We start from the raw sequence: 22,403 nt of genomic DNA on the forward strand, positions 1-22,403 counted from the left end.
AAAGAAAAGAAAAGAAAAGAAAAGAAACAGGCAGGCCCAGCACAATGGGGCACACCTGTAATCCCTGCACTTGGGGAGGCTGAGATGGGAGGCCAGGAGTTTGAGACCAATCTGGGCAACATAGTGAGACTCTGTCTCTCCAAAAAGTTTGTAATTTTAGCTGGGCTTGGTGGTGCCTACCTGTAGTCCCAGCTACTCGGGAGGCTGATGTGGGACGATTGCTGGAGCCCAGGAGTTCGAGGCTGCAGTGAGCTCTGGTGGCACTACTGCACTGCAGCCTGGGCAACGCAGCAAGATTCTGTCCCCCCTGCCAAAAAAAAAAAAGGAAAGGAAAGGAAAGAAAAAACAAATAACTTGGAAAGAGCTTTTACTGGCAGTTCAGGAAATACAAATGTAAAGGAAATGGCAAAGCCAGCAGTATATAGTTGGTGCCAATGGATGAAACCATTAGGTAGCCGTGATGTGGCAGGGGAGGGAGGGAGGCTGAGGCTGGTGGGCTGGAGGCTGCCTGTGACCTCCGCCCAGCCCCACCGTGTCCCTGTCCCCCCAGGTGCTGCGGCTGCTCATCACGGCCTGGGAGAGAAGACTCATCTTCACTATCGGCACCTCCAACACCACGGGCGAGTCGGACACCGTGGTGTGGAACGAGATCCATCACAAGACCGAGTTTGGATCCAACCTCACGGGCCACGGCTACCCGGATGCTAGCTACCTAGACAACGTGCTGGCTGAGCTCACAGCCCAGGGTGTATCCGAGGCTGCAGCCAAGGCCTGAGGCCCAAGGCTGCCCACCTTCCTTCCTGCTTTGCCCCTGGTCCGGCAAATGCCTCCTTCGCCAGGTGTGTCCTGGTGGCCCAGGTTCAGGGCTGGGGAGGAGCCTGCAGAAGGAGCCACAGCCATTCAGGGGACCTGCCTGGTGGCAGCTGGGATGAAGAGAGATGGCATGTCAGGCTGGCTCCGAATCATAGCTCCCTGAGAGGGCCGTGCAGAGAGTACTGGAAACCTCCCTACCAAAAAGACAGAGACCCGCCCCCTCACACACAAACACACATGTCCCGTTGAACTCATGCACGCACACCCACGTGCCTCTACTTGCCCCCAGGCTGGAAGAGAAGAGACAGAAAGACCCCATGACCCCCCCCATGTGGATCCCCATCTGTGTCTCAGTTGCATCTGTACAGCCTTGTCTGCAAACTGGAGGATGCAGGGCAAGCCCTTAGGGGCCTGCCAGGGCTCGGGGGACAAACAGGGACTTGGGAAACTCAGTGTACCCCCGATGCCTCACCCATTCCATGTCTTCACCCATGTCTGCCACCCACTGGCTGGGCAATTGTGGGCCCATGGGGTGGAAGCCCCCAGATGACTGGGCAGTTCTACAAAAGAATGGCCAGCGCAAGCGGGGACTAGAGGGTCCTGCTTTTGTGTTTGTCCCTCTTCATCTCTCTGGACTCTGATCCCCTTCTCCCTTCCCATCTCCAGGCCTTCTATCTGTCCCAGATAAAGGCACTGTTCTCGCATCCTCCCTATCCCATCCTCTCCACCAAATTGCTCCCAATTTTGAGAGCCAAAGGCTGGCGCTTCTGACTTCAGGAGCGAGAGGAGGAGGCCTAGTTTGGGCCCATGTATTTTAAAGCAGAGTGGACAGCAGAGAGTCAATTTCCCTTTCGTTGGGAGTGGGCAGTGGGGTGGCTAATCGTCTCCGGCCAACCAGGGGCCCGTTGCCCAGGCAACTCACCAGCTCTGCCTCTGCTGATTGGCTGCCACGGTGGGAGTCAGCCAAGATTTAAAGGTATGCCAGCGATTGCTGTTTTCAAAACCTACCAGTCCCACTGTGGGTGGAGAAATAAATGGTCTTTCTCCTCCTCGCCTGGTCTTTTCCTGCCAAGAGAGGGGTGGGTGGCTCTGTTCCTGGGGGCTGCAGTCAGCCCCATTGGGGAGTGATGGCTTGCAAGAGAATGGCAACTTCAGGGTCATTGCCTCGAGCCGGAAGGGGTGGGGGCGGTGGAGCAGTGACAGACCCTCCTAGTCCTAGTCTCCAAGAATGCAAAGGTGAAAGTACCCTTCTCTTTCACAAGAGCACAAGGCAATGCACACGTCTGCTCCCTGGCACAATGACAAGAGACAAAAAGCAAGGAATTCGGGCGGAGAACTGGGAGCCTCGGGGAGGATACGGAGGAGCTGGGAGACACTGTGATCAGCTCATCAGGATCTCGGAGCTCGTCAGGACCCTGTCCTTGGGGAGGAGGGTCAGGTTCTAACTAGGGAAAAGCAGGGATGGACCCCAGCCTTAAATCAGCCTCTCTGCAACATGCCAGGACGCCCCTGCAGCTCTGGTGGATGCTGCGGCTTCGGGCAACCCCTGCTGGCCAGCCTCGGGATAGCACCGTGTCTTTCCTGGTCTACTTGATCCCCTGCCAGGTAGGCTTTGGTTTCTGTCCCACCCCCTAGTGACACAACACCGGAAATGAGTCCTTGGAGGCCCTTCCAGTTCTGCCAGTCACGTGTTCCCAAACATTTGTACTCTGTGGTTCATTCTCAGACAAAACCTCAACCCAAACCCTGGCATATAAAATTGCAAGCCAGGCACTGTGACTCACGCCTGTAATCCCAGCAACTAAGGAGGCCGAGGCGGGAGGCTCATTTGACGCCAGGAGCTTGAGACCAGCCTGGGCAACATAGCGAGACCCCTCATCTCTACAAAAATTTAAAAATTGGCCAGGCATGATGGCTTGCACCTGTAGTCGCAGCTGCTCTGGAGGCTGACGTGGGAGGATCGCTGAAGCCCAGAAGTTTGAGGCTGCAGTGATCTATGATCATGCCACTGTACTGCAGCCTGGGCAACAGAGTGAGACCCCGGACTCTAAAAATAAGATAGAATAAAATTGCCCACTCCCCAAGCCTATGGTCCTCAAAGCTGATGCTCATCCAAATGACCTAAGGAATCTGTTAAATAACCCTGATTCTTGCCCTTATATACCTTCAGATTCTGAGTCAGTAACTGGCTGGGCCTTAGAAATCTGCATTTCTAGCAGACATTCCAGCGGGTAGTCTTTGGCCCACAGTCAGAGAAACCCCTCCCTGGCTCCTGAACTACCTCATTGGAATCCAGTTTGAAAACCACACATCTAGACTTTGCCTCCTCTTTTTATACAGGGTAATCTGAGACCCAAAGAGAGACAAAGAGCCTGGCCCAAGGTCTCCCAGGCTCCAAGGGTTTGAGTGTGGCACATTGGACCCCCACCCAGCCTTGGTTCTTCCTGAGGGTACCTAATTCTGGAAGCTTGTGGTTGGGGTCCTAGGCCAAGTGCAGGGTACAGAAGAATCAGTGAGGTTATAGGGATTAGAAGACACAAAAACAGGAAGGAGTGAGCCCATTTAGTGCCTATCTGGGGCAACAACATCACATGGGCTTCAGGAATTCAGGTCCAGCTGTATCCAGCAGCTCAGAGCCAGGCTGGCCTCCTTGGTATGGATAGAGGCCAGTTTGGTGAAGCAGAGACCCCGGTCTCAGTCAAATAAGTCAGATTCCTTATCCTATCCACTCCAGTCTGAACCCAGAGAGCGAGATTCACTCAGTGTAAAGCTGGCCCCTGCCAAAGGGCTTCCATGCCCTGAGTTCTGGACTCCAGGCACACAGGACTAGGTACGTCTCTGGGAGCCTCCAAACCGCGGAATCAAAGAGGTACAAGGAGACAGGAGATTCCTGGGGCAGGATGCGCTGAGGAGAGGACCCCCCACCTCCTTGCTCCTCCTTCCGGGCTAGCTGTGGCATTTCCTTAGGGGCCAAGCGGGCCCAGGGCCGCCTTCCCTCGCTCTTGCTGCTGGAACTCCTCATGGGCACGATCCAGGTCTGCGAGCACCTCCAGCAGGCGGGCAGCTGCTGCTCTTTGCCGGGCCAGGACCTCAGGACAGGCCCCTAGGAGGGAGACAAGAGGCCACAGGAGCTCAGCCAGTCCAAGGCAGGCTGCTGTAACCCGGACCCGATGGTTTCTCACGCTGCAGATGTGCCTTGTGCCCTGAGAACCCTAAAATCCTTAAGAGTCCCCACACACAGCCCTGTGGCCTGATGATGGACTGGAAACACAGGAGACAGTGGGGAAGCGCCTGTGAGGAAAAAAGGACCTCCTTAACCCTTTAGCTTACTTTTTTTTTTTTTTTTTTTTTGGTGGGGCAGGGTGGAGTCTTGCTGTGTTGCCCAGGGTGGAGTTCAGTGGCATGATCTCAGCTCATTGCAACCTCCTCCTCCTGGGTTCAAGCAATTCCCATGTCTCAGTCACCCCAGTAGCTGGGATTACAGGTGTGCACCACCACACCCGGCTAATTTTTAAATTTTTAGTAGAGACAGGGTTTCACCATGTTGGTCAGGCTGATCTCGAACTCCAGACCTCAAGTGATCCACCCACCTTGGCCTCCCAAAGTGCTGGGATTACAGGTGTGAGCCATTGCGCCCAGCCTTTACCTTCTGTGGTACAGGAGCCCTTACCTGTGTCTGCCTCCAGAGTTGTATCCATATTAGAATCCTCCAGTAATTTCAGCCTGGAAGGTGAGAGGGAGAAAGACAAATCTGGTCCCTGATTCCCAATCCTGATTCCTACCCCAGAAATTCTCTGAGAAATTAGTTTTCCTGAATCATCACCATCACCATCTACCATTGTCATCGTCATCATCATCATCATCATCATCATCATCTACACAGCAAACATTTCTAGAGTGCCAGATACTATTCGAAACCTTTTACATGTTTAACTCATTTAATTGTCATGACAAACTCATATGAGGTAGGTATTTAGTATTAGCTCCATTATGCAGATGATCACTGAGACACAGAGAGGTTAGGTAACTTGTCTAAGGTCGCACCGCATCAGCATCATCATCATTACCACTTACTGAAAGCTAACTATGTGGCCGGACACCTACAAAGTGCTGTATTAGCTCATCTGATCCTCAGGACAACGCACAAGGTCACCACCATTAGTATTCCCCTTTTCCAGATGAGGAAACTGAAGTACAGAGAAGTTAAGCAACTTTTTTAAGATCACACAGCCTGGTTGGGTGCAGTGGCTCATGCCTGTAATCCCTGCATTTTGGGAGGGCGAAGGCAAGACAAGTGGATCACTTGAAGTCAGGAATTCGAGACTAGCCTGGCCAACATGGTGAAACCCCATCTCTACTAAAAATACAAAAACTAGTCAGGCATGGTGGCGGGTGCCTGTAATCCTGGCTACATGGGAGGCTGAAGCAGGAGAATTGCTTGAACCCAGGAGGCAGAGGTTGCAGTGAGCCAAGATCATGCCACTGTACTCCAGCCTGGGCAACAGAGCAAGACTCTGTCTAAATAAATATATAAATATTTAAAAAAAAAAAAAAAAGATCACACAGCTAGTAAGTGGCTAGGTCAGGATTGGAACCCAGGCAGGTCAGCTTCAGAACCCACTCTGTAGTGAGCTGGGACAAATCTCTGTCACCAAATAACCGTGATAGTGATCCTCATGCCAGGAAGGAAGAGATCTATCCAAGGGCATTTAACAAGTGCAGGGGGCCAGGATTTTATGTCAATTGTGCCAGGGTCTCTGGAGCCCCAGGTATTAAAAGATCTCAAGACTCAGTTCTGTATGAGGGACCTCTCCCACTGAGGATGCTTCCCAAGCCCTGACTGCGTAGACACCCAGTCCCCACCCTGGGCCATGCCCTAAGGGAAGATCCACCAATGCACACGGAAAGAATGAATAAATGAACACAGCAAGGCCACGGTGGGGGGCTGGCTCGGCTGGTCATAGGAGGTGAAGTGGGATGGGTGGGGGCACCCACCTGAGCTGGTCCCGCCCCAGGAGCAGCTGCCGATACACCGTCTGGGCCTCAGCATCGGGATCCAATGGGTCACTCCAGTCCCCCAGGGTGACAGCTGAGTGTGTACGGCTGCAGCCGGCAGCTGAGGGAACACAGCTTCATTCATCAGTAACGCCCCCTCCCCTTCCAGAAGCCTCCACAACCAGGCTGTCGCCAAGCCATGCTCCTTCATCTAAAATCCCTCGTCAAACCTACTATTTCTAGGCCACACGCGGTGGCTCACGCCTGTAATCTCAGCACTTTTGGAGGCTGAGATGGGAGGATCACTTGACCCCAAGAGTTCGAGACCAGCCTGGGCAACATAGTGAGACCTCATCTCTACAAATAATTTAAAAATTACCCTTGGGTCTGGAGCAGTGGCTCATGCCTGTAATCTCAGCACTTTGAGAGGCCAAGGTGGGTGGATCACTAGAGGTCAAGAGTTTCAGACCAGCCTGGCCAACATGGTGAAACACCGTCTCTACTAAAACTACAAAAATTAGCCAGGCATGGTGGTTCATGCCTGTAATCTCAGCTACTTGGGAGGCTGAGGCGGGAGAATCGCTTGATCCTGGGAGACACAGATTGCAGTGAGTAAGATTGCACCACTACATTCCAGCCTGGGCAAAAGGGTGAGACTCCATCTCAAAAAAAAAAAAAAAAAAAAAATTAGCCTCACATGGTGGCACATGTCTGTGGTCCCAGCTGCTTGGGAGGCTGAAGTGAGAGGACTGCTTGAACCCAGGAGTTTGAGGCTGCAGGGAGCCATGATTGCACCACTGCACTCCAGCCTGGGCAACAGAGAGAGGTTCTGTCTCAAAAACAAAAATAAAAAAACCCACTACTTCCTTTGAATCTTACATCCTCCACTCTCATCCAGCCCCACTTCTGCTCCCTAGACTTTAGCAGTAGCCTTGCCTCTCCCAGTACTCCTCTCTCATTCTAGGCTCCAGTCACAAAGACCTTTTTCCAACCGTCAGCCTACCTTGTCCCAACCTCCAGGCCTTTGCTCATGACACCTGCAACACTTCCTTAGCCCCAGCTCCCAGTTCTGTCTCCAACGTCGCTGCTTAACTTCTGCTCTACTCAGGTTGCATTTAAGCAGCACTTCCTCCAGGAAGCCCTCCTTGAGTCCCCATCCTGAGGCTGGGTCAGAGGCACCCACTAGAATCTCAAAAGCCTCATGTTGGCACTTAATAACATTGTATTAACAAAAGGCCGGTCGCGGTGGCTCACACCTGTAATCCCAACACTTTGGAAGGCTGAGGCGGGCTTATCACCTGAGATCAAGAGATCGAGACCAGCCTGGCCAACATGGTGAAACCCCGTCCCTACTAAAAATACAAAATTAGCTGGGTGCAGTGGCACACACCTATAAACCCAGCTACTCAGGAGGCTGAGGCAGGAGAATCACTTGAACCCGGGAGGCAGAGGTTGCAGTGAGCTGAGATTGTGCACTCCAGCCTTTGCAACACAGTGAGACTCTGTCTCAAAAAAAAAGAAAAAAAAAAATTGGGTTATGCACTCATCTTCCTTGAGAACAAGCTCATGATGTTTAGGCGCCACAGGATGCTGGCACCTAGTGAGTAGAAATAACACGTCGCATGCACCAAGCAGCGTCCTATGCTCTTTGTGTAAATCAAGTCATTTAATTATCACAGCTCCATGAGAAAGGCACTGTTATCAACCTCATTTCACAGTTGAGGAGACTGAGGCATAGAGAGGTTGAGTAACTTGCCCAAGGTTGCACAGCCAGCCCAGGCGGAAGTGGGACACCCACTGATTGACGGGTACGGCCGGCAGAGCCTGCAGTCCGCGCTGCCTCCTCACCTGAGCGCTCAGCCTGGAGGCAGCAGGTCCAGCGCGCGCTGCGGAAGGCACCGGGGTGGCAGGCAGCCAGCTTGTCCGGGTTGGGGGCGCTGGCCTTGCGCAAGGCCGAGAGCCACTGGTTGAGCTCGTTCACATTCTGCAGCGGGTGGGAGGCGATCAGGGGGGCGGTTGGGAACCGAGGGACGCCCCACCCCCACCCGCTCCCCATCGCGGCGGGGTCTCACCTTACACTGGAGGTAGGTGGTGTGCAGCGCCCCCGCGCCGTCCTGCGTCACCACCTGCATCACGTGGGGCAGTTGGAAGGCGCCCTCGTCTACGCGCTCCACGGCGCGGATGTGCGACACGGGGATGGAGTGGCGCGTCTGGGGAAGAGGATTGTTGCTGGGGGCTAGGGCTGGGGTGGGGACAGCTTCTGTCTGGTTGTGTGAGGCAGGTGGAGTCAGTTCCCAGAGGCGGGACATTCAACCCTGTAAGTCTGTGCTCTGTGTGCTCGTCCATCCATCCATGTGAGCTGTTGGGTGAGTCCTGCTCTATCCTTTTTTTCTTTTTTTTTTTTTAAACAGAGTCTCACTCTACCGCCCAGGCCGGAATGCAGTGGCACAATCTGGGCTCACTGCTACCTCTGCCTCCCCGATTCAAGCATTCTCCTGCCTCAGCCTCCCAAGTGGCTGGGATTACAGGTGTGCACCACCACGCCAGGCTAATTTTTTTGTATTTTTAGTAGAGATGGGGTTTCACCATGTTGGCCAGGCTGGTCTCGAACCCCTGGCCTCAAGTGATCCGCCCACGTCGGCCTCCCAAAGTGCTGGGATTACAGGCGTGAGCCACCGTGCCCAGCCACCTGTCTTAAGTGACAACTTCTCTGGGAATCCGTTTCCTTGTTAATAATAGCTACCACTTCTATGGTGCTTGGGACTTTACATTGATCAACTTATTTAATTATCACAACAAACTTCTGAGGTTGGTTCTGTTATTCTCTCTAACCTGCAGATGAGAAAACTGAGGTGCAAGAAGATAGATGACCCTTCCAAGGTCACTCATCGGTTGGACCCAAAATTGGAACCCAGAGAAATGACCACTAGAATCTCTGTTCTCCTGATAAAATAGAAACAGTAAGCGTGGACTCCCTTCCCAGCATTGGCTGTCATCATCTACTGGTGTGCACACAGCTCCCCATTCGGGAGACTCCAGCACGTGTCTCGGGGCATTCTAGTCACGAACGCCAGCCCCACAAGGGCAAGATTTTCACCTGTCTTGTTCACTCCTGTATCTCTAGTGCTTAGGACACTGACATACAATAGGCTCAATAATGTTTGCTGAATGAGTGAACGAGTGAATGAATGCTTGGATGAATGTGCCTGAACATCTGCACATGTTCCTAGTGAACACATTCAATGTTATGAGTCTGTCTAGCATGTGCCCTAGATCTGGGTGGGAGCACTGGAGAGCGGTTCAGCATCGTCCCTGTCCTGTGTGCCTCCACATCTGGGAGGCATATCCCCGCCACCGCATGTGCACATTCTGAAGGATGTGTGATGGTGCCTGTCCGTGTCCTGTGCCCACATTGGCCTGAACTTGTGAGCAGAGCCTGTCCTGAGAGTTTGTCATTGTTAAGTTGTTATGGCACCTTGGGGCCTTGCCCCACTGTGGGCCTCAGTTTCCCCCTGTGTACAAAGAGGCAGCATCCTGAAAAAGGCCACCCCTGGAAAGCCCTCCATTGTGGACGGGAACCCCACCTGCCACTCAGGACTCTTGGAGAAGGAGAGGGTCTCCCCACTGAGCCAGACATAGCGCTTCTTGAAGGCAAAGCGCGTGGCCAGGCCGGCGGGCTCCTCCTTGCGCTTCAGCAGATAGCCTTCTCGAACAATGGCTGAGGGCGGGAACAGGGCCCGGGCTGGGATACCAGCTTCTGGGAAATGGGAGAAGAGAGGTGGTAGACAGTGAGCCCTCCCTATCCAGGCTTACCTTACTCCACTAGCATGCCCAGGGAGGACCTCAGTGGATGGGCATGGTTCTCTGCTCCCCTAGAGGTGGGAGGATGAGCACGATGACTTCAGACTCCACTGCCTCAATAGGGAATGCAATCATGGAGGCCAGGAGGAGGGGGCAGGCAAAGTAGCCCTTAAAGACCTCTCTCCAACCAGAGAAATCTGCAGACAGTGTGCAGGCAGCCAGCAGGGGTAGCCACACCCTATGGGGTCCCACCCAGGCAATGTCCTGCATCTAACCATGCTCAGGGAGCCAGGACACAGCCCCGCCAACCCACCCCAGCAGCACAGGGACCCCACCATGCCACAACTAGGCTCTACCTTCTGACAGGTTGCTCCAGCGGGACTGGGATCCAACTAGGTTATGACCTGAGCCCCACATTATGGTATGGATTCAACCACAACTTTTGTGCTACAAATCATGCTGTGATTCTGTTTCACTCCAAGTCAAAGCTAAAATTCTTCCCAAGGCCTATGAGGCCCCACATGATCTGGCCCCCCACCTCTCTGGCCTTGCCTCTTTGCCTCCCCACTGCCCCCACTTCACTCTTCTTCACGGGTGTCCTCAGTGCCACTCTCTGTCCCACCTCAGGGCCCTTGCACATGCCGTGCCCTGCCTGGCACTCTTCCCTGGGATTCTCACGGCTCTCTACCTGTTCCCTTTCAGATCTCTGTTCTTTCCTCCTCTATTTTTCCCCCTTAGCTTTTACAGCTCTCTAACATACCACATAACTTGCTTATTTATCTTGCTAATGGCCTGTGGTCCCCAACAAAATAAAACCTCTGTGAGATCAGATTTTCTCTGTCTTGTTCACTGCTGCATCCCCAGCACCTAGAACTGTGCCTATTATTTAGTAAGCGCTTAATAGATGTCAATTGCATGCACACCATGCCATGATCCTGCCCACAGCCACATCCCCACGTTGGCTAGGATGGCCTGGAGGACAGCACCTGAGCTCTGTTCATCTCTGGGGCCTAGCACAGTAAGTGTCAGGAAATGTTAGTTGACTTGACTGACCCACAGATTCACACTCTCAGAGCTAAGGAGCTGGTGGGGGAAAGGGGAAGTCCCTGAGTGGTGTCCCAATTGGGTTGAGAAGCCAGATGTGGCAGGACCACAGGAACTCACCTTCATCCCCATCCACATCCACCAGCCGGTCCAGGAAGTCTCTCACACGTGAGACGCTCTGCAGCAGGAAGGGGTGCAGGGGGGCCATCCACAGTTCCTTGCCCTGGCCCAGCTGCTGGCCCAGGTTTCCGATGCTCTGCACAGCCTGGAGCAAAGAAACGAGGGATGCTGGGGCCAAGGTCACAGCAGAGGGGAAGGCCCTCTGTGGACTGCTGGCTCCCAAATCAGTGCTCAATAAAAGAAGACTCTTATTGTCGGGCACAGTGGCTCACGCCTGTAATCCCAGCACTTTGGGAGCCGAAGTAAGCGGACCACTTGAGGTCTGGAGTTCGAGACCAGCCTGGCCAACATGATGATACCCCGTCTCTACTAAAAATGCAAAAATTAGCCAGTCACGGTGGCTCACACTTGTAAATTCAGCTACTCCAGAAGCTGAGGTGAGAGGATCACTTGAACTCAGGAGGCAGAGGTTGCAGTGAGCCAAGATCATGCCACTGTACTCCAGCCTGGGTGACACAGTGAGACTCGTCTCAAATAAAAAAATAAATCAATAAGAAGACTCAATGCCTTCGTTGGGTGATATCTGTTTCCCCTTCCTCTTTTTGGAATCTGCACCCCCCAGTGACCTTATTCTGTTCCCTCCAAAGCCCAGACCCTCCCCCTGCCAGGACTGCTCAATCCTACCTTGCATACTGTCATGAAGAATCTCAAGTTGTTGCCCTTTGCAAAGGATGATCTAATTCATACTAAGGTGTGAATGACTGCTAGCCTGCTTTCCACTTTCCTTCTGTAAGGGTTGGGTTTTCATTTCCAAAGGGGAAATTGGAGTGCATAATGACTGCCTTCACCCTTGGGATGGAATGCTAATGGTCGTGTTTCAGACTTGGCTTTCTTTGGGTGTTCTTTGGGTCTTCTGCGGGTCTGGCCTCCCAGCTCTGCTCCTACCACGCTTTTTTCCCTGGCTAAGAGCACCCAGGATGGGGGAACCCCACGGCTGGCACCTTGGCAAGCAAGAGCAGTGAGCGGCTGGTCTGGGGGTCCGCGTGTTGGTCCCGCAGGTCAAACAGCTTTGGGGTAAGGATGGCGGGCGCGAAGAATCGCAAGAAGAGAAATCCGCTGATGGCCAGGTACTTCACATCCTGCTGGGAGGAGCAGCAGGTAAGAGGAGCCCCCCAAACCCATTTCCCAGCTGGGTAAACTGAGGCAGCAAGGACTAGAAATTCGTGGTGCAAAGAGAAGTGGGATGGGGAATTGACCAGGAAGCCACAATGGCGGACCGAGAAAGTTTTTCCTCTCTGGGCCTCAGTTTTCCCACCTGAAAAATGAAGTAACAAAACCAATCCTACAAAAGCAGATTTGGCCAGATGTCCTCAGAGTTGGCTTTGTGCCAAGCACTATGCCAAGAGCACAGCCCTAAGAGGGAGGCACCATCATGATTCCCATTTTGCAGATGAGGAAGCAGAAGCTCAGAGACATCAAGCGATTTGCCCAGGCTCACACAGCTAATGAGTGACAAAGTCGGGATTCAAACCCAGATCTGTGATTTATGGTAATAACAGCAGCAGGACAGATACCTCTCTATACATTCGTTTACTTAATACTCACCCCAGGAAGGATTATATCTCCATTTTACAGCAGAGGCAACTGAGGCCCAGAGAGGGAAGGTCCCTCACCTAAGGCTACACGGCTATAAGTGGCAGAGCCAGGAGTTGGACTCAGGCAGGATTTGAATTTTTTTTTTTTTGAAGCAGAGTCTTGCTCTGTTGCTCAGACTGGAGTGCAGTGGCACGATCTCTGCTTATTGCAACCTCCACCTCCCAGGTTCAAGTGATTCTTGTGCCTCAGCCTCCAGAGTAGCTGGGATTAAAGGCGTGTGCCACCGCATCTGGCCAGTTTTTGTTTTTTGTGGTTTTGTTTGTTTGTTTGTTTAGTAGAGATGGAGTTTTACCATGTTGGCCAGGCTGGTCTTGAACTCCTAACCTCAGGTGATCCACCCACCTCAGCCTCCCAAAGTCCTAGGATTACAGGCATGAGCCACCTCATCCAGCCAAGGATTTGAACTCTGTTCTTCACCACACTCTCTTACCATTCAACACCAGCTACCAAGGAGCCCTCACCAAGTATTAGAAACCAAGCCTGAATTATCACATTTAGTCCTCAACCCCGTGTGGGTAGATAAGTGCTATTATCCCATTTTTTTCAGATGAGGAAACTGAGGCTCAGTAGTGAACCCAGTCTAATGGGCTCCAGAGTCCATCCTGTGTGCACCTCCCCACCTCCAACCTCTGCCCTCTACAAACTAGAGTATGGTTCCCCTCCATGTGAATCCGGGGCCTGGCCCATCTAAAGGTGAGGCTGGTTCTCCAGCATCAGCAGAGGTGACTCAGGGAAGGGTGCCCCTCCATCCTGGGTGCATCTTGCTCCCCCCAGACCAGCTCCCCACCCACCTCTCACACTTGCCCGGCTATATTTAGCCTGAGAGTCTGCGCCTGTGTTTATTTAGAGGTTGTAGTCACACAGGAAACAATGCCCTCCCCGGGGCATGTACCACCTTCCTGGGGCATCTCGGCCTTGACAGTGAGCCCTGCAGGAGCTGGGTACCTGGAACTGCCCAGAGGGAGCACATTCTCCTCCATCTGGAGCCCTGAACTGTCCCCAAGGCCACCACTACCCCACCACCATCTGTAGTCCAGGGTCATTTTAGTCTTCCCATCAGCTCATTTGTTTCCTCCTTTTTGAGGGCGAAGAACCGGTGTCAGTGCAGCAGAGAAAGGGGCTTCCCTGGGTTCCCTGGGCCTGAGAAAGTCCCTACTCCAGGCCCACCTTGGGGGCTGAGAACTAGAGGACACTCGGGTGTCACTGATATTGACTCACCACACAAGATCTAGGCTGTCTGGGGAGCTGGCCTCCTCCCTTTCTTCCCTGTTCCCTGCCACAGCTGTGCCCCACTTAACACCTCTGCTGGCAGCCCAGGTGAGAGCCCAGCAAGGTGAGGCGTAAGCCAAGCTACACCTCAGTGTCAAAGCCCAGAGCTTACTCCTCAACCGGGGCGAGGGGAGAGATCCCAGCTGGGAGTCTAGAAAACCCTTGGCCAAGGTGTTTTACCTCTCTGTTCCTCAGTTTCCCCATCTGTAAACAGTAAGTGGAGAGAGATGTGGAATAAATCAAAAGCTCTCAAATGAGGCTCTAGGAAGTGGGTTACGACACTGCCAACATGTAACAGGTCTCAGATCTTTCTGCAAAGTGAACCCTGGGTCTGATACATCAGCACTACATAAGAGTTCATCTCAGCTGATGTTATCTGCAAGTGAGGACAATGACAGCCACCTCGGGAGGTGTGCTGAGCATTCAACCAGGGGGTCGCAAACTGACCAGTCCAACCACAGATGTTTTGTAATGCTTGACCCAAAATTCTTTTGTGTGTTTGGTTTTCAGGTAAATTCATGCTGACATTTGAAACATAAGAGTCCAGGCTGGGCACAGTGGTTCATGCCTGTAGTCCCAGCACTTTGGGAGGCTGAAGCAGGGGGATTGGTTGAGGCAAGGAGTTTGAGATCCTCCTGGGCAACACAGTGAGACCCTGTCTCTACAAAAATAAATAATTAGCTGGGTGTGGTTATGCACCCCTCTAGTCCCAGCAACTCAGGAGGCTGAGGTGGGAAGATCACTCAAGCCTGGGAGATAGAGGCTGCAGTGAGCTATGATCGTGCCACTGCACTCCAGCCTGGGCAACAGAGCAAGACCCCGTCTCAAAAGTTAGTAAGAAATACATACATACATACATACATACATACATACATTACAGACCTCACATAAAATCCAGAATCTCTAAAGATCTGGCAGTACTGGGCTTCCATTTCTATACAGCAGTGATCCCCTGGAGCTGCCCCCTTTAGACAAGCTCTGGGGGCTCCAGTTGGTCACAGTCTGTATGACTCCCTACCACCCCACGCGCTACCTACTTTGTTCTTGTGCCTCACCTGCCTGAAACTCACAGCATCTGAGTTTTCAACTTTTCTATCTGTTAGTATAGCACTACACCTGCAGAGATTTATTTTTAGACTTTATTCTGGGTGTTTCTGAGCACTTACTGTATGCCAGATCTGCATTCTTCTCTCTTACTTCCTCTCTCTGTCTTACATCAGGAATTTTAAGAAGCACTTACTTTGTGCCAGACTCTATTATTTGCTGGTCATGAGCACAGACTCAGGAGCCAACCTGCCTGGGTGAGTGCCAGTCCCAACATCACCCCTTTCTACCTGTGTGACTTAAGCTCTCTGGGCCTCAGTTTTCTCCTCTGTGAAATGGGAATAATCCTGGTATCCACCTCACAGGCTGCATGTGATGATTAGATAGGGCAATAAATACATAAATCACCTAAAACAAGATCTGGCCCATGGTCAGGCTACCAGGTTATAGAGTATTAGCTGCTATTATTATATTTATTATTATTTGTTTTATTTATTTATTTATTTTGAGACAGAATCGATCTCTATCATCTAGTCTGGAGTATAATGGTGCAATCTCCGCTCACTGCAACCTCTGTCTCCTGGCTTCAAGCGATTCTCCTGGCTCAGCCTCCGGAATAGCTAGGATTACAGGTGTGAGCCACCATGCCCAGCTAATTTTTGTATTTTTAGTAGAGACAGGGTTTCACCATGTTGGCCAGGCTGGTCTCAAACTCCTGACTTCAAGTGATCCACCCTCCTCAGTCTCCCAAAGTGCTGGGATTACAGGCGTGAGCCACCGCACCCGGCCAATTTTTATTATTATTATCATTCTTGGGACCCGGACCCTGCCAGGAACGCTATCCCCAGGCAGCCTGGGTTCTGGTCCCAGCTCTGTCCTGACTCCTCCAAGTGACCCTGGACAAGCTCCAGCCCGTCCCCAGGCTGGGCCTCCCATCCCGGCGCACCTGGTGCTCTGGCTCGGGGAAGCGTTCCTCCACGCGCCGGTGCAGCTGCTTGAAGGCGAGGCGCATAGCGGGCGGGCAGCGCCCCACGGAGCCCACGATGGCGTCCACGATGGGCCCCAGGTAGCCCGTCAGCAGCCCCAGGCTGGTCTCCCGCATCTGCTCCTCCGAGGGCGCACCTTTGAAGGAGATCCTCCTGGAGGGGCCGGCGGAGCAGCTCAGACTCCGGACACAGCATCTGCCTGCCCCAAACCCTCCACCGGCCCCGCTGAACTCAGAGGGGACCCATCTTCCCCCGACCTCCGCAGCCTCCTTCCTGCCCCTTCCCACCCGGCTTCTTGCTGTTGCTTAAACACGATGAGCTCATTCCCATCTTGCAGCCTTTGCACTGGCTCATCTCCCTCCACCAGAACACTCTCCCGTTAAATGTTAAATCTCCGCAAGACTCCCTTCCTCACCGCCTGCAAGTCTTTGCTTAGATGTCCCCTCCCCTGTGAGGCTGCCCCTGTCCTCACCCTCTGGAATATTGCAGGCCTCTCCCCTCCCTCGTTTTTCCCATTCCCTGGTCCCATTCAATAACCTTTTTCCGACCAGGCACAGTGGCTCATGCCTGTAATCCCAGCACTCTGGGAGGCCAAGGAGGCAGGTCACTTGAGACCAGGAGTTCAAGACCAGCCTGGCCAACATGGTGAAACTCCATCTCCACCAAAAAATACAAAAATTAGCCCAGTGTGGTGGTGCACGCCTATAATCTCAGCTACCCGGGAGGCTGAGGTGGGAGAATCGCTTCAACCTTGGAAGTAGAGGTTGCAGTGATTCGCGATCGTGCCACAGCACTCCAGCTTGGGTGACAGAGCGAGACTCCATCTCAATAAATAAATAAATAAATAAACAAACAAACAAACAAACAAACCTTCTTCTTCCAGTTGCTCATTATCTGTCTCCCCCCAGAATAGGGACTTGGGACTGTTTGTTCCCCACTGTATCCTCAGTGTTCAGCCCAGAGCCTGGCACTCAATCACTGTTTTGTTTTTGTGGATGATAGAACAGCATTTTTCTATCTGCTATTATTGTGTTCCTTTCTTTCCTTACAGATTGAGGGTCTGTCTTGCCCACACCCAGACTGAGAGCTGGGGGTTCTCAGCTCCACTGTGTCCTGGACCTAATGTGCTGAGCCTTGGACTCGTCTCTGGCACAGTCTCTTTTAACCCTAACAGCAACTTGATGGGGTAAGTAGCCTTACTTGTTGCCATTTAACAGACAAGAAAACTGAAACTCAGAGAGGTTACTGGGGAGATGGTACAGCTGAGAATAGAACTTAGGACTGCCAACTCCACAGCCTGCCTGCCACCCTGCCCTGCTCAGGTCCCCAGATACCCCTGTCCCCATGGGTGCCCACTGAGTTTCCTCCATCATTATCAAGTGTGCTAGGAAATGCCCTCGACTTGGAGTCTCACAGATGGACTGTGCCCTTCTGCTCAGGGCCTGGGATCAAATCCCTGCTTTGTAACTTCCTGGCTGTGTGGCCTTAGGCAAGTGGCCTTCCCTCTCTGAGGCTCAGTTGCATCATCAGTAAGAGGGGTCGTGATGCCTGCTTCTAAGGTAGTCAGAAGGTGTGGACAGCACAAGGAAAGATCCTCTCCTGTCTCTGCCACGGTCCCCAGTGGATATCCCAGCAACCATTTTACACAGCCCCAGGCTTGTGGGCTAGATAGGAGAAGGTTCTGGAGAGAAAGGAGGAGGAGCCCACGGAGGGGTGGAATGACACCCTAGCCACTGCTCTGCTTCCTCCCAATCTCATTGAGCACTCCACGATCTCCCTTGCAGGCAGGCCCACTCAGGGACCGCCAACACCACAATAATAAAGATCACTAATGTTGGGGACCCCCAGCAGCACAGCAGTAAATATCATAATGTCAGGGATCCCCAGCAGCACAGTAGTAAATATCGCTAATGTTGGGGGATCCCTAGCAGCACAGCAGTAAATATCACTAATGTCGGGGACCCCCAGCACCACAGTAATAAAGATCACTAATGCTTGTGGAGCACATGCATGACTCAGTTAACGGAGTAGAGGTCATGAACTCCACCTTTCAGGTGACAATATTCTCACCAGCTGAATAAGGGACATTTTAGAAGTAGTGTGTGCATTAAGTAGAAGAACATAGGATCAATATTTTGGGTTTTTTAATCTTAAAAAAATCTGATTATGCCAGGCGCGGTGGTTCACGCCTGTAATCCCAGCACTTCGGGAGACCAAGGCAGGAGGATTGCTTGAGCCCAGGAGTTTGAGACCAGCCTGGGCAATGTGGCAAAACCCTGTCTCTGCTAAAAATGCAAAAACTTAGCTGGGGGTGGTGGTGTGTGCCTATAGTCCCAGCTACTCCGGAGGCTGAGGTGGAAGAATTACCTGAGCCCGGGAAGTTGACATTGCAGTGAGCCGTGGTCACACCACTGCACCCCAGCCTGGGTGACAGAGTAAAACCCTGTCTTGAAAAAAAAAAACAAACAAGAAAACAACTTAACCACTAAGGAACAGAAGTTTTGGCAACTTTGTCCACCAATAGTGGCAGAGCTAACATTTGAACCTAGGGAGCTTAGCATCAGAGTCCTGACCATAACCCCTATACTACACAGCCTGAAGACCTATGGATGTGTGTGTAAGGCTTTGAGCTCAGCCACCGAGCTCCTGCGCAGTCGTATCCCCAGGGTGAGTTGCAGTCAGCAAGAACCCAGCCCCCCAGACAAGGCTCCAGGTAGCCAAAGGGGGCCGTCGGAGGGTCAGAGTCCTCGGGCTTTGCTCACCGGGTGCGGCCCAGGTCCATCTTGCAGGGATCCAGCTCCATGTACTTCTTCTCCTCAAAGACGCGGCTAATCACAGGCTTCAGGACCTCGTGCAGGTAGGGCATGCCCACGAGCTGGGGGCAGGGGGCACCACACGGGGTGGGGCTGAGGGCGAGGCCAGGGCATGCCCATGAGCTGGGCGCAGGGGGGACCATGCAGGAAGAGGTTCAGAGAGAGGCCAGGGCTGGGGTGGGGGACACACCCAGGTGCAACTCAGGGCGAGGCCAGGCACCAGCCACCAGCACTGCAGCTCGGCTGCTCAGCCTCTGAAGCCAGCCAAGTGAGGGAGCCAGGGAAGGCACTGGGAAGGAGGTTCCCAAGGAAGCTGCGCCCAGTCCCCCAGGCCTTCACCTACTCACCTTCATAAACTGTTCCATCGACTTGGATGCCAGGGAGTTAGAACGGAAGAGGGTGTTGGGGTCCACTGGGAGGACAGGAGGAAGTGTTTGCTGGGATTTAGGGAGCTAGACCTAGCTCAACCCACTCACCCAAGGTGGGGGTCATGATTCTTCCAGCCCCAAGAATCAGGAAGACCCAAAACATCAACCCCATTCACAGTACAGAGGCCCAGAATGGTTAAGTGAACTGCCTGAGGTCACACAGCTCACAAGTAGCAAAACCAGGGCCTGAGCCGCAATTGGGCTCCCAACTGTCTGGGGTGCACAGCACAGGAACCCACAGAAAAAGGAGCCCTTTCCCTCTGCCTGATGCCTCCCCTTTTCTCCCCAGGGACCCTCCTGCAAGCCCACCATTGAGGGCGGTGATGTCAGGGGTTGTGCAGGCAACTCACTGGTCCGAGCCACCTCACGCCGGGTAAGATAGTCCAGAAAGCGTCCAGCCAGTCCCCAGCCAAGAAAGAGTTTCACCAGCTTGGTGGCAAGGTCCTGGCGGCAGTCCCCCAAGGTCAGCTCTTCCAGCAAGGCCAGGGGGCTAGCAGTGTCCTCCTGGGTGGGGGCGGGAGACAAAAGTGACCTCGGCCCCTGAGACCCCAAAGCAGATGAGCCTAGATAGGGCTCCGTGAGGCAGGGGGAGGCCAGGATCCAGACCCCCAGCACTCTCCTGGTAGCATTGCATTGCTACACACCCACCTCTGCTGGCCCCAGCACAGACTCCATGAGCAGCTCCACGAGAGGCTGGTAGCACTGGGAGGGCAGGACGCGGTCCTCGATCAGGCGTACCTTCACTCGCAGGGCACCCAGGTTTCCCCTGTCCAGGATCAGATCACAAGAAAATGAAAGATCTGGCCGAATGTGATGGCTCATGCCTGTAATCCCAACATTTTGGGAGGCTGAGGTGGGCAGATCACTTGAGGTCAGGAGTTTGTGACCAGCCTCTTCAACATGGTGAAACCCTATCTCTACTAAAAATACAAAAATTAGCCGGATGTGGTGACACACGCCTGTAGTCCCAGCTACTAAGGAGGCTGAGGCAGGAGAATCGCTTGAACCTGGCAGGCAGAGGTTGAGATCGTGCCGCTGCACTCCACCAGCCTGCATGACAGAGCGATACTCTGTCTAAAAAAATAAAAAAGAGGCCAGGCACGGTGGCTCACGCCTGTAATCCCAGCACTTTGGGAGGCCGAGTAGGGTGGATCACGAGGTCAGGAGATCGAGACCATCCTGCCTAACATGGTGAAACCCTGTCTCTACTAAAAAGACAAAAAATTAGCCGAGTGTGGTGGCAGGCGCCTGTAGTCCCAGCTACTCAGGAGGCTGAGGCAGGAGAATGGCGTGAACCTGGGAGGCGGAGCTTGCAGTGAGCTGAGATCCGACCACTGCACTCCAGCCTGGGCGACAGAGCGAGACTCCGTCTCCAAAAAAGTAAAAATAAAAAATAAGAAAATAAAAAAGAAAGAAAAGAAAATGAAAGATGCTCTTATGGGAGAGCGCATGGGCAGATGTGGAGAGCCAAGAGAGGCCAATGGGAACATATGGGAGGAGGGCGGGAGTTTGCAAAACAAGACAGGTGTAGGCAGGTATAGACAAGTGTGGACAGGTGTGAACAGGGATAGGCAGGTGTGAACAGGCATAAATAGGAATGTATACAAACAACGTAAACAGGTGTGGCCAGAGTGGATAGATGCGGCCGGTGTGCACAAATATGTAAAGGATGTGTGGACAAGTGAAGATGAGTGTCAACAGTGTGAACAAGCGTGGACAGGTGTGAATAGGTGAGGCCAGTATAAACAGGTGTGAACTGATATTGATGGATATAGATGGGACAGGCAAGTGGAGATGGTATAAATAAGTGTGTTCAAGAATGAACGGTATGGACAGGTGTGGAAGGACCCAAAGTTCTGAATATATATCAAGTGCGAGCCAACGTGTTTGCACACGAACGGGTGAATGGGTGTAAAGTGAACTCCTGCGGACTTATGTAAACACCTTGAGAGACATTCCATAGCCAGTTGTTAAATGGATGAATGCATGAATGAAGTGGCATAGCGATAATGCATGGGCTGGCATGGGCTCTGCCCACAAGCTATGGATGCTGCCCGATATGGCTCCAGCCTGGCCGCCTCCCTCTGCACCCACATTTACCCAGAATCCTCCTCGGCTCGGGGAAAGGGCAGGAGGCGGAACCAGCCATTGGGTGGCTTCTGCTGGAGGGTCTTCGGAGAGAACTCCACCTTTCGGGAGAGACACACAGACCCTCAGCCAGGTCATGGCCTGCCCTAACCGGCTCAGGTCTCACCTAGACCTGGAAGAACAGACTGCCCACCCACAGAGGGGCAGAATGGCCTGCCAGGGGCCCCCTCCTTCTCTCCTACAAGTCCCAAATTATTAGCTCCTGCCAGGACACTGAGGGCTTCCGAGGGCCTCCCAGGGACACTTAATTTACAGTTGAGGAAACTGAGGCTCAGAGACATGGAGTGATTTACCCAAGGTCACATAGCTGCTAGAGATAGCATGTCTGGACTGAGTGTATTTTCAGCTCTGTTTAGGCACATAAATTTCATCTATCAAAAGGCATAAGGACAGCCCTGGAGGCACTCAAACCCCACCCTCTCTCTCTTTTTAAATAACTTTATAGAGATGTAATTCATATCCCAAACACTTCACCTTTTAAAAGTGTACAATTCAATGATTTTTAGTATATTTACAGAGTTACCGCAATTAGTTGTGCTGCTGATTCCAGAACATTGTCTATGAGCCCTAAAGAGCCCTTACTCATTACCAGTCACTTCGTGCCCCCCAGCCCCTGGCAACCACTAATCTACTTTCTGTGTCTGTAGATTTGCCTATTCTAGATATTTCATATAAATGGAATCATATGTGCTTTGCGGGGGCTGGCTTTTTCCACTTAGTGTAATGGTTCATCCATGTGCCAGTACGGTAAGTCCTGACTCATAACATATAACGAAATCAAATGTACCATGAGCTAATTACTATAAACAAGAATTAAGGCTGGGTGGGTGGCTCATGCCTGTAATCCCAGCACTTTGGGAGGATGAGGTGGGCAGATCACTTAAGGTCAGGAGTTCAAGACCAGCCTGACCAACATGGGAAAACCCCGTCTCCATTAAAAATACAAAAATTACTCAGATGTGGTGGTGTGCACCTGCAATCCCAGCTACTTGGGAGGCTGAGGCAAAATAATTGCTTGGACCCAGGAGGTGGAGGTTGCAGTGAGCTGAGTTCATGCCACTGCACTCCATCCTGGGCAATAGAGGGAGATTCCTTCTAAATAAATAAATAAATAAGTAAATAAATAAATAAGAGTTAAGTTCCTACAGCATACAGTATGTCATTTTGCTTAAGGCTGTAGTTTCCAAGAACCTATGGACCGGGCATGGTGGCTCACGCCTGTAATCCCAGCACTTTGGGAGGCCGAGGTGGGCGGATCACGAGGTCAGGAGATCGAGACCATCCTG

General features: G+C 52.5%; 2 protein-coding genes across 6 annotated transcripts in view; one reads left to right on the plus strand and one right to left on the minus strand.

Moving 5' to 3' along the window:
- The window catches only part of DTX1 (deltex 1, E3 ubiquitin ligase), a 54,847-nt gene extending 52,983 nt beyond the window's left edge, over window positions 1–1,864 (plus strand). Inside the window, exon 10 of the mRNA XM_011928730.1 lies at window positions 551–1,864. Within this exon, the coding sequence (XP_011784120.1) occupies window positions 551–775 (225 nt within the window). The 3' untranslated portion in view covers window positions 776–1,864. The remainder of the gene's footprint in view (window positions 1–550) is intronic.
- Window positions 1,865–3,126: 1,262 nt separating this feature from the next.
- RASAL1 (RAS protein activator like 1 (GAP1 like)) overlaps window positions 3,127–22,403 on the minus strand; it is a 39,144-nt gene continuing 19,867 nt past the window's right edge. For 2 of the 5 annotated variants that reach the window (XM_011928678.1, XM_011928677.1), the window contains 14 exons: window positions 21,070–21,158; window positions 19,618–19,735; window positions 19,320–19,473; window positions 18,889–18,953; window positions 18,491–18,603; window positions 15,689–15,881; window positions 11,775–11,915; window positions 10,774–10,918; window positions 9,393–9,565; window positions 7,881–8,018; window positions 7,657–7,792; window positions 5,809–5,929; window positions 4,484–4,536; window positions 3,127–3,916 (listed from right to left, as the gene is read on the minus strand). In XM_011928678.1, the coding sequence (XP_011784068.1) occupies window positions 3,777–3,916; window positions 4,484–4,536; window positions 5,809–5,929; window positions 7,657–7,792; window positions 7,881–8,018; window positions 9,393–9,565; window positions 10,774–10,918; window positions 11,775–11,915; window positions 15,689–15,881; window positions 18,491–18,603; window positions 18,889–18,953; window positions 19,320–19,473; window positions 19,618–19,735; window positions 21,070–21,158 (1,779 nt within the window). In that variant the 3' untranslated portion in view covers window positions 3,127–3,776. The remainder of the gene's footprint in view (window positions 3,917–4,483; window positions 4,537–5,808; window positions 5,930–7,656; window positions 7,793–7,880; window positions 8,019–9,392; window positions 9,566–10,773; window positions 10,919–11,774; window positions 11,916–15,688; window positions 15,882–18,490; window positions 18,604–18,888; window positions 18,954–19,319; window positions 19,474–19,617; window positions 19,736–21,069; window positions 21,159–22,403) is intronic. The other 3 variants (XM_011928680.1, XM_011928681.1, XM_011928679.1) reach the window with 3 other exon arrangements.

This window comes from Colobus angolensis, unplaced genomic scaffold, assembly GCF_000951035.1.
Source record: "Colobus angolensis palliatus isolate OR3802 unplaced genomic scaffold, Cang.pa_1.0 Scaffold79, whole genome shotgun sequence".
NCBI classification, from domain to species: domain Eukaryota; kingdom Metazoa; phylum Chordata; class Mammalia; order Primates; family Cercopithecidae; genus Colobus; species Colobus angolensis.